The 12,117-nt window shown below is 41.0% G+C and overlaps 1 protein-coding gene across 1 annotated transcript in view; it reads right to left on the bottom strand.

Annotated features, from left to right (window-relative positions):
• Window positions 1-12,117, bottom strand: part of TTLL5 (tubulin tyrosine ligase like 5) — a 128,378-nt gene that overhangs the window by 115,836 nt on the left and 425 nt on the right. Inside the window, exons 2-8 of the mRNA XM_074149099.1 lie at window positions 9,676-9,785; window positions 7,800-7,882; window positions 6,852-6,958; window positions 6,172-6,302; window positions 5,521-5,603; window positions 3,398-3,467; window positions 3,019-3,103 (exon numbers count right to left, since the gene is read on the bottom strand). Of these exons, the coding sequence (XP_074005200.1) occupies window positions 3,019-3,103; window positions 3,398-3,467; window positions 5,521-5,603; window positions 6,172-6,302; window positions 6,852-6,958; window positions 7,800-7,882; window positions 9,676-9,785 (669 nt within the window). The remainder of the gene's footprint in view (window positions 1-3,018; window positions 3,104-3,397; window positions 3,468-5,520; window positions 5,604-6,171; window positions 6,303-6,851; window positions 6,959-7,799; window positions 7,883-9,675; window positions 9,786-12,117) is intronic.

Below are 12,117 nucleotides of genomic sequence, written 5' to 3'. Positions count from 1 at the left end.
TAAATACATACTAGAAAAGTGTTCAACACATTTTTCAATCCAACACAGAAGGATCTTAAGTCACCCAGTGCTGCTTTATGCCTTAACCACAGCTTCAGTCTTGTTTCAAGCCTCAAGGAAGATTAAAAACCCACTCCACTCCCTCCAGACAGATCACTGAATATCCCCAAATGAACCTATTAGCAGCATTCCTTCTAGAAGTGGACCAGGCCCAAAATACGCAAGACAAGGTTGATAGTTTGAACGAGGCAAGACCAGAAAAGTAGTACTGTTACGAAAGATGAAAACATAGAGCATGTTCACTGATACCATTCTTAGTAACAATCCAGAAGTCTGATAGCTGACTCTGATGACCTAAAGCTCTGGGAGTGGGGTGCAAATAGCTACAAAAGGAACCTACTCAACATCAGCACTGCCCAAATTCTACTCAATATTCTTTTAGGGGATAAACAAAAAAAAAAAAAAAAAAAGCTTTGAGGTGAATAGCTTCCTGAAAAATTGCACTGAAAAAGAACAGAACTTCGGCCTGGGCAAACTAAACAGTTATTCAGTACTTCCAGCACAGATCAAGCAGTAATAGCTGAAGGCTTTGTTACACACTTCTAGGTACATACCCTTCATATCTCCTTCAAAGGAAACTTTTTCTTCACTCTTCCACACGGAAAGTGAAACACAAGTTACACATGCTGGATCAACAGTCCCTTTCTTCTCCTCAGCACTGAATCCTCAAATTCCACTCTAGATCATGTCATGACAAGTCTAGCTGTGCCAAGAGAAACCAGGCCTAAGGAACTATCTAGTCAAACGTCACAAATGTGTATTATACCAAGTCTGTTCATTTTAAATATCATTACATCTTACGGTTTCCTGACAGCACTCCTTTTCTGTTTGAGGTCACCAACTTTATTGCAACAGTCAGGTTCCTCTTCTACTTGGAATATGCAAAGCATAACATTCGAGGGCAACATTACCTTTCAGACAGACTAAGAAAAAGGGAAAAAAAAAATTAAGAGAACAACCCAGAAGAACCCTCATTACACTTCAGAGACTACCTACCTTCAGAAAGCAAATTCAAAATATAGATGTTCACCATAGTGCACCACAAGCACTAGTGGAGGTCACGAAAACAGATTCCTTTGTTCTGATGGTGGGTTTCCCCTTAGATTGCTTCAGTACTACCTTTGATTCCAGGCCCTGATCTTACCTCCCAGTTCTCTGCTACAAACTGCTTTCACTCTCAACCAGCATGGGGTTTATTTTCTTAAGTAATGAATAAAAACCAGCTTCCACTCTCAAAAGTTAAAGCATTGCCCCCTCCCCACACAGAGAGAGTTTTGACCCAGCTTTAAACCAAAGCATTACACTGTGTGAGGCAATAAAGGGTCTCTCCCAGCACTTAACTCGAACTGTTAAATGGCAGGCAAAAAAAGGTAAATAGGAAGCCAGAATCCAGTATCCCTCGGTTCCTTACCTCTCCCCATCTGAATTTGCAAACAGTTACGGGAAAAACCCAAATCGCTGAAGCTAAAGACCACTACTGCCATCTGGAGGCCATATAAAACAGCCCACAAAGTTTTCTGTCAACCTCTGCTGAGGCTTGAGTGTTGTCCCCAAAGACAGCTTGCAATTACTTGACCCCAGATAGAGTAGAACACTTGTCTCTTACACAGATTAATTTTTCCCTAAGTGAACTCCTTTGTTACAACAAGATCACTAGAACTACCTTTAAGACATTAATGATGGTGCAAATCCTATTTTGGAGGCCGGCTATGCACTGCCCATTTTTAGAACATCCCAGCAATCTACTCATATATTCAACATTGATGATCTTTTTTCTCCCCTCTTCACTTTCCAATAACATGCAATATTAGCAACTAACAATTAAACTGCTGATTCCAAGAGTCTTGTATACCAGGCATGTTTAAGGCCCTTTTCTAACGTGAATATAGTTGCCAAGTTTTCCACTGACAAGATGAGCTACCCCCCTTTCTGCCCCCTTTAGGGAAACAATCTGTTCACATTATCTTTGCAGGCAAAGGCACATCACAACACACCTGAGGGGGTTCATCAATTTAGAGAAGGATATTTCTTGTGGGATCATTATTAATATATTGTTTTGGATTCAGTATCTGCTTTCGATAAAGGTGATTCAGTATCTGCCTAAGTTAGAGCCATGCAGGCTTGAACCCTAGAGATACTCTTTCTGGGTATGTCAGATGTGCTTGTAAGACAGATTCAGCATCACTTGAAACTGTTGCAGAAGGCAGTATGATGCTGCTCTCAGCTGTAACGGTGTTTGAGAAAAGTTCCTGGTCTGTTGGAGATTCAGAGGGGCGATTATTCCAAATCTATTAGTTACTATAGACAGGTATTTAGCTAAACTTCTGTGATGAAGAGAAACAGGTATTTTTGACAGATAAGAGTCTCAGGAGGAATGTTTAAGTATCAGTTGTGACTTACGTGCAAAAGAAAATTGAAATCTTGCAGAATAAGGACAGCGAACTAGTCTAAACCCACTTATTCAACACTGCAGAAACACAGATACTGAACAAAAATTTAGAAGAGCAGTTGAGAGTATTACAATAAAGGCCAATACAGCCAACAACAGGTCTCCAACTTCTTTTGTCTTTAGGATTAAACATAAATTGATAAAGTTTAGATTCCCTTCCCCTTGGAATGGAGAAGGGGCACAAAGGCATCAAGAATCCAAAGAGATTTCAAGAACCACCCAACCTTGAGAATGAACATGCTAGAGTGATGGCGTGTCTGTGGCCATTCAACCCTTAAGAGTTGAAAACTTGCTTTATTTATTACGTATGTAATAAAGTCCCTCACTAAAGATCCTATCACCTATACAAAGAAAACTGATGGGACACAGCATGATGATATATTTAAACTCTGCAGAACTCTCTAACTGGCACCTCCCTCATTTGCTATTGTGTCAGAGAACACAGGCAAGCCAAGACATCTCCGGATGACCAAGTGCAGGTACACTGAGAAAGAAGAAACCTTCCCTACCTGGCCAATCCTTCCTCGTAGAGATAGATGACAAGTGGATCATAGGATGTAACGAGAACATAGAGGCGCACATCAAATTTGAAATCTGGAATACAGTTGTCAAGAGTTAGCAACCTCAAATATCTTTCAGACATCATATCCAGTTGATGAACTGCAACAAACCTTGAGAGCAATAAACCATTATCTGCTGCTGACATAGGCGCCTGAAGCTTTCCCAGTTGAAAAGCTTCCAGATTTTAAGGAATTCACTAGTTACATTTATCCAGTACTAGAGGAAGATAGACCACTCAATTATTCAACCAAAATACTACAAAGGTTGCACAGATCCTCAGGTGTGGGGTTGGGGGAAGAGAGAAAAGCAATTCCTAAGCATACTCACCATCTATGAGCAGGGGGTTGCTGATGTAACGAGAAACCAGGATGTCGTCTTCCAGGACAATCTGGTTTGGCTACAGAAGAACAGAGAATCCAAGAGTGAAAAAAAACAGGAAACTTAAGGAATAAGAAAGAAAGTGACTAGATCAAACCCACCATTTTTTTCCAGCCTTTCCCTCCTTAAGCCACTCTGTACCAAAAAACTATGTCCAGGGAGGAAAGAAACAAAAACAAAATGAAAAAAAAAAAAAAACCACACCACTGTCAGTAACAACATACTTAAGGTAATTAGATCCTAACCAGAAGCCTGGGAATGATTACATTGCCAAAAAAACTGCCCATTTAACCTTCCAGTTAAGGTGCTCCTCAGATTAGAATACAGATTTAACAGTCACATGCAATGATGTAAAACAGGCAGGAAAAATCCCCACATCTAAGATGTGGCTGTCACTCTGCTTCTCAAGTGTTTAACTAAACAAGGAGGAGGGATTTAGAAGACACTGGAAGGAGTACCTAACTACAGTTGGTGAGGAAGTCTCAAGTGAAGAAAACGACTCCTCGACTTGTGATCTCTATAGCTAGGTCCTCAGCTGGTATCCAACCTTTTTGCCTCCATCAGTCAATACCTTCCACTGAGGTTCAGTTCACAGCAGGGGCTGCTGTACCAGGAAGATGCTACCCTTGTAGATCAGAACAGAAAGCTCTATGACAAGTATACTTCACAAAGTCATGGGATCTGTTGAAAAAGCTTTTACTTTTTGCTGTATGCAAGCCTCTCTCTTGTAACCAGTTTTAACTACTCATACAAAGTTTCCAGCAAAACATTTTCTTGCCTTCAGTTTGCAAAAGAGCCAAGAGAACCCCCGTCATCCTGCCTTTATTCAATTTTGCATGTATCCAGCCACATCACCAGCATCACGAGCGGGAAGCCTAGGCATATAGAGTACACATATACAATGTGAGGGAACAAGTTCAACTTCCCTCAGCACATCACATAAAAGTGACAGCCTATTTTATTACGGATCAGAGAAATCCAAAGGTTTGTTGTTTTGTTGGGGTTCTTTTGTTGTTGTTTTTAAACACTTACTATGAGATTCTAGAATACACTCACTTAATAGCATCACACTGAAGGAAAATGAAGTCTTTGTGCCAAACTAGCTGAAGTGTTTCTGGAATAGATATACACAAAGGGAGATTGGTCCCAAAAGGGTCCTTTCCCTAGTTCATGGCCGACTGCCATATAAGCCTGAGCTCGTTCCTCTCTTTCAAGCAAAGAAAAAGCTGAGTGCAGTTCTGGAAATACTTACCTCATACACTTGGCGAATTGCTCCCTTATTTTGTGGGAAATTATCCAAGTAGAGAACAGATGAGGCAGCATGACCCCTTCAGTGCAGGGAAGGCTAAAGGGGTTTGAGTGAGCAAAACCAAAATGACTCACCAGTCAGTTTTGCTGCTGAGAATATTTATTGGAATCCCCTCATGTGTTTGGCTCCTGCCCAGATGTATTTGTTACCCATGACAATCTAACTCCCTGCAAAGCCCCAAAAGGGCAAAAGATACTATAACCTGCACATTGAATTCAAAGAGCCATCCCCATTATACCTCAGTAAGGGCACACTGCCATTTAGATAACACAGCTCTAAGACTGCATTATCTAAATGACATCCTACTGTATTACATAAGGTTTTGTTTTAACTGGTCCTTTCCAGGAGAGAAGAGGGAGATAAAGGGACTGTTTGACGTTCGTTTAGGTCACACAGGGAAACAACTAAGGAGAGTTTGAGGAACCTTCCCAAGGCCAGGCTACTGTCGCCCACAAGAAGAGCATGAAGCAGCACAGCTTCCCAGACTGTCTCAGGGAGCACAAACTTGCTCCTAATAAGCTAAGACTTGAAAGCAAGTTGCAAGTCAAGCATAGCATACAAAGAAATAGATTGCTTTTGGTTACGCAGCATAGTCCCATGCAGGCTTTGTCAGCTGCTCAGGACTTTTGAGCTGCTCACCAATGTATGGTTGAAGTCCAGATCAGGGCAGTGTCTGGCTAGATGTTTCCATGCCCCTTGCCCGGAAGATGGCATAGTTTTGCAGACAGTGTTACTGAAGAGCAGTCCTTTTGTGAACACTTACGTTGTTTATCAGGTAGACACCTCGACCCCTGGAAGAGGCCACAGGCTTCACTATCCATGGGCCTCTGTCCTTAGAATAGGTATCTGGTTAAAAGAAAACAGCACAAGTCTGAAACATTTTCCATTTTGCTTATTTATGAGGAACAAGAGTCAAGAATGTTGCCTACAGTAAAAGCTTTACAGAACTCCATGACAAGATCTAAGTCTACTTTTTTGATATCTTATTTCACCCCTTGGGACTCACTGCAATTATTATGGCCCCTTCCGGAAGCCCCTCCTGCTGCTCCAAGATTCATTTCTCTGCCCTATGCCACCTTCTGGCACTTCTCTTCAGTACACCCAGGTATTAGTCAGGGATATTGTGAAGTTGATTACCAACAACACTGCACACACAAGAAAAGCTCAATTCCGGAGCCTTAAGCCCATATCAGCTTCTTGAGGACTTACACAGGCATGGAGTAAAAAGCAGAGTAGAAGTTACATTAAAAAAAAAAAAAGTCACATGGGCCTTTTCCACTGTCTTTCCACCTTCCTTTAATTTTGTTGTCTTAGGCACCAGCATGATCAACAGACAGGGATATTAAAAGTAATTCCTTTCCCCCACACCCAGTTATTTTACTTTAGGTCCAGACATCATCAGCCATTCACTTACTGCAGAAGTCCCGGTACTCTGCTGGGAGGATAAAGGTCTGAGGTAAGATATGGAATGTCTTGAATCCGTGGGCCAGCTGCATGCGACTGACGTTCTTGTACAGTCTGTCCTTTCGTGTCAGTTCATATGACCTGAAGTCCCAAAACAAAAGACTGTATCTATTTTTTCCCCAACATAAAAAAACCCCACATTACAGCAACCCTTCATACTAGTTACTGAAGCATCTGTAGCCCTGTCAGATGTTTAAACCCTAACCTGCAACTACTCTTCAGTTTTACTATCTCTGTCCTATAACTGTATTAATATTCATCCTCATTTGTAGCACTTCTTGCAATTCCCAAGACTGATTGAAGCATAGCAAGCTGTTTTAGTGGTGTTTGTAAACTTTAGCAGGTGACATATAACTATCTCCATAAATAAGAATGCAAAGGCCAAATGCTTTAGTTATACAACCAAATAAAAGAAAAAAAAAAAATCCAGTATTTGGGCTACAGACAAGCACTTCAGCTCACAGTCTCCTCAAAAACGCAAAGACCATTCAGAATGAAGACAGCGCATGTCACAGGCCCAGTCCACTGGGACTTTGCGGTATCATGTATACTCCATTTTTTTAGAGCTATGTTCAGGTTTTTGCAAACCATCACAAAGATGTTCAGCAAAACACAATATCAAGGCCTTACCTAGGGAAGTGATTGACTTTTTGAATATCTGTAAGGGAACGCAGCAAGTAGGGCTTCAAGTGTGATCCTGTCCACATGAGATTATAATCGCTGCTATTAGGATGCACCTAAAAAGCAACATAAAAACACCACTCACATAAAAACATAGAACTAATCAAAAAGCACCACCACTCATCCTACAGACTGTGACCTTACATCTATGAGACCAAAGCAATTCTAGTTTAAGACAATCTCCTCTACCCAGCTCTAATATTAAGGCAAGTCTAGTCAGACTCCTGTCTGAAGCTATTATACAGTGGTGCTGGGAAATAACCTTGTCATATTTTTATAGACAAACTTGTGGTTTTGTTCTTATTATAGACTGTTTAAACCCAATTTGTAAAGCGCTTTAGATTTCCTTCAGGAAACTTGCAAGACCAATTTCTTAACTTGGTGTTATTCAGAAGAAAATCCACCACACACACACACACATTTCTCAAATTGTCATTAGCTGTTTATAGGACATTCTTTAGAGCAAGACAGGTGCTAGAAGAGAAACGTGAAACACTGCATCAATGCTTCTGTGAACTTGCAAAGGCTGAGAGATTAAATCCTTCATATCTTCCCAAGGATGTGATATGATGCTTCAAAAGCAAGAAGAGAAAAAAACACATGACCCAACTTCAGCATCCCTTTTTCCATAATTTTGCAGGCTTAAGGCTAAGGGGTACTCCTTTGATAGTGCAAAATCATGATGCATCTCCTGTCTGACTAGCAGACTATGTAAAAAAAAAAAAAACCAAAACACAAAACTTCAAGAGGGTCCACAGCGAGTTCCTTCCTGGTTCTAACCCTGCAGAGTGAAAAAACCAAACAAACCAACCACAAAAACCTCAAAAACATCATAACCATCATCACCATCACCTCCCAGCCCAGACATAACCAGATCTGAAGATTCATTGCACTCACCTCATGGAACCCATGGGCAGTCAGAATGCTTCGAACCAGACGGCTGTCTGTTCGCACAATCTTATAGGACAAGTGGTAGCGCTCTGTTAAGAAGGCAAGAGACATGATATTAGAGTCTGCACCTAGAAGAATAAGCCAAAGTTACCTATGCTACCAAAGAACAGAGGAAAACACTGTAGGACTCAGCACAGTACAGCTGCATTTAATCCCCAGTGGAGCATCCACACAGTAGCAGCACACAACAGGCAAAGGGTGATAAGAAACAGCTGTCCAACTCTTGGGGCACTAATTCCAATGATGCCATTGAACTGACTTACATCAATCCTTCAGTAAAATATTGCCGCATCACTGTATCCTATTGCATCAAAATAAAACACAGGACATCCTAACAAATGCACAGATTACTCTTTTTTTGTTTGCTTTTAAACAGCTCTTCATATAGATTGCTTTATAGAGCCGGAATCGTGTTTTGAGTGTTTTCTTCTCTAGGTTGGTATTGAAGGTTGGTATTCCTAGCTAAAAGTAATCACGCCATATGCCCCTCACTGACACGGCTAGCTTATATGATCACTTTTTAGATTTTGAAAATCCAAAATAAGATACTACATTTTTGTTCACATCTCATTCACCTGTACTGATCTTCCAAAAAATAACTGCAAAGAGTAGCAGGAAATAAAGCAAATAGGACAAGGAAATAAAAAGAGGAAAAAAAAAAAAAAATCACTATCCAAGTACAAAGTCATAAAAACAAAAGCAGTAAGTGACACTGGAGGTGTAAGATAAACAGAAAGCAAGCAGCAAGACTAGAGGCCAGTTTTCATACAAAGGATGTGGCAATCCATAAAAACAGTATATCAGAATCCGGGACCAGATAAAGCTCAAGAAAAAAAAAAAAAGCTCAAGTTGCAGTATTCAGCAGTAGACTTGTTAAACCACAAAAAGTCTCTACCTCCTGAGAAAAAAGCAGAAGAGACACCACAGTCCAGTTAGGACAGAAGTTACAATTACCATCAGCTTCTGCCACCATTGAAGTATGTTTTTAACTCACATGAAAAGGATCAGGAGTTTCCACACATAAATCACCTTCTCCACCCCTTACCCCAATGAGCCAGAAGCATTTCTGCTTGAATAGGATATTAGAAATGAGGGCACCAATTACCTAAGAAAGGGAGAAGCAAGAGAAGAAAGAAGCGTCAGCATCTTCACAAAAAGAAGATGAGTAGATTTTAGCTTTTCTCCAACTCAGCACATGCAGAATGAGCTCCTGGCTGTACACACCCACAAGTCCTAACTCTCGTAATCCAGAGTGACTGTTTATAACAACTCTGCCTCTTATTTAGAGGCTCTTCCTTATTTGACACTAGAGAGGTTTGGTATTCCGACTCAAGTGCTGCCAGAAAAGCAACCATTTTGCCTATGGACTTATTCCCAGTTGCGAGGCTGAAGATGCAGAGATTTATTACTACAACTTACTATGATTCTTACCACTGTGGGGCTGGTTGCTTTATTTCCCTCTCAAAACTCACTGCAATGATTGATTTTAAGTTCTTAGCTACAGAGTGGTAAATTTATATTCTGATCATAAGTTTCAGCCTGGCCTCCAAGTTCAACTTGCAAGAAGACATTTCCAACTCAAAACACATCAAAACCCAATGAAAGGACAGATACAGACACTTCTCACAACTCAAAGACATGATAAACATTCACCAAGTGATCAAGCGTTTCTGAACATCTCAGCACTCAGAAACAAGAGGGGATTGTAATTTCCTTCCTACCATGTCCTCTTCCCCACCACAAAAAGAAGGGAACACCCAGGTAAGAGACTTGCACCTCATGCCTTCAGGCCAAAAGCTGGCTGGCACATAGTTGCACCCACCTCCAATTAGGCGGAGGTAGCTGTCGTTGGTCAGAATGGCTTCAGCATGAAACACCATGATGGGGATCCGCCTGCAGCCACCACCAGTCCACTTGATACATGGATGATCTCTGAAATGGCAAGATAGTCAGGATAAGCAACTACTGAGCCTCACACACACAGCAGTTCCTTATAGTGAGGACACAGCAATTCTCTGGGCTTGCCCATGCTTGCCCACCCAGCCTCCGGGCAGGACACAGGCAAACACACTGTGGAAAAATAACGGAAGATTGGCAAGGAGGTCGGTAGACGTGCTCAAGTGACTTGTAGCTGGGGTGTAGAAAAATACATATATCATTCTAACTGCTGTCTCTCTTTGTGCATTTGACAAGTAGAACATGGACCTGTGATAGAGGCACCCTAGCGAACACACTTGAGATTCCTGCCCCGCTGTGGGAAAGATCAAAGCACAGTAGAAAATTACACCTGTGGAAATTCCTGGAAAACATATGCAAGCAGCAGGTTCAGCAATCCTCTAGTAAGGCTCTACTATGCGTGCATCCCTGCTTATGTGACTCTGCCCAAGTGCTGCTTTGGGAATCCCACAGTTGGCGAAGTAACAAAAACAAATTTACTCTTTGCATTTCAACCATGGTTTTACGATTGTTCGTGCACCCTATTGTGCACAGGTTGTGACTATGCTGACTCACACACACTCTAGGTACCCTTGATACTCAGTTATAAAGGGAATTTTCCACATTATCCTCTTTTCGGGTTGGTCTCGCCAGCCTAAGCTGGAGTTCAGTTTAATTTGTATTTATTTTACTGAATGTAATTTGGAGAAACTCCAGGATTTTTGACAGCTGCACTCTCTGGATTTATAGCCTGGAAACAGAATCTATAATTCAGGATAAACCATAATTGCTGGTATCCACACAACCAAGCCTTACAACACAGGTTCAAGTCTCCAATTTAAGAACTGCAAATCAGTGCATGCTGCCTGGTTGTAATCCAGGACTCTGAGGTGCACAAAAAGGCAATCATGCAGAATTTGAGAGACTAGAAGAGCCTTGGGTCAACACAACAGTTAAACTTGTGTGATATTCTTTTTAATTTCTGCCAGATGCAGTGGCACGCAAGCCCAGAATACAACGATGCCCCCAGCCAGCTACTTGAGCTACAGGTTCCAAGGTACAGTGATCAGTTTTGTCCAAAATAACAAGACTACATTGGAAACTATAATCACCTCAGACAAATTAAGGACACACACAAAAAAAAAAATTAAGATCTGTTATATAAAATCCTAAGATCACAGAAAGAAAACCTGTCAACCTCTCTAAGCAAATAAAACTCAGACTGCTTATTAGTCACTGCACAAGGAAATGGAACCATGAAAAAATTAACAGAAAACAGAAACTAAGGGTTTGGAGAGACACATCTCTACCTACTCAGACAAGGAGAAATACAAAGACTGGCAGAAATACACAGGAGCACTTGTGTGTAGAATGTGCAAGATCATTGACTGCCAAAGGTTTGGAGAAACTACAGAAGACAGAACACTTCCTATACTACAGAAACAAAGATAAAAGAGCAATTTTCTGATGCTAGGACAAGCAAGTACTCTTAAGTATAACCTTGGTCCTCTTAACCAAGTTATTAACATTAGTACCCAGATAAATTAACTTCACAGCATTCCTATCTGCTTCCACCACCTCTAAAGAAAAAAACTAAAAAAATAAATAAAATAAAAATCAACTACTGGTTTGTAATTAGCTGAAAGAGATCCGAGAAGCTTCCAGAATTTACAGTACAGGCCAGAGCCTTATATAAGTGGGAAACGAGCTGAGGCAACAGGAGGGGAGTTTATGTTAAGCCTGTCCTGAGGATTTGCAGTAAGGCTCAATCCTCCAGGTGACAGCCACTCATTCCTAGCATGACCCTCGGTCACTTGATTGCACGCACACGGTTACCATTATGTTCTAGGTAAAGGCCTAGTTCCGGACCTTTCCATCCACAAAGGTCTGGCAAGTGAGCCAATACTTGGTAGGAAGCAACATTCCTCTAAATACCTTAAATCACTGCAGTTTGCACCTGGGCACTCAGTCACAATATACACCCAAAAGAAAACAAACAGGACATATTAAAGTAGGTCCTGCTGAAACAGAAAAGAGATTCCACTCTGGGAAAGAATAAGGGAGTGACTCCTTCACAAGCAAAGATAAAAGAAGTTACTAAACAAAAGCTGGAACAAACAGACAGTAGTAAGAAGAACTCTAGGAGCCGAGTTCTCACAAGGCAGTTTTTAAAAAAGGACATTAAACATTGCATATCAGTCTACTGTACAGTAGATTTCCATTCTCTGCAGCTAAGTGAAAACTAAAACTATACAAGAAAATAAACAAATATAAAGAAAGGACATTCATTTCCTTCATTTGCTTAAACATCATCAAGAGAGTTCACAGC

Source organism: Numenius arquata, chromosome 6 (genome assembly GCF_964106895.1).
Source record: "Numenius arquata chromosome 6, bNumArq3.hap1.1, whole genome shotgun sequence".
NCBI lineage: Eukaryota > Metazoa > Chordata > Aves > Charadriiformes > Scolopacidae > Numenius > Numenius arquata.
Note: the sequence above shows the minus strand (reverse complement) of the source record. Positions and strands in the feature narration are given on the sequence as shown.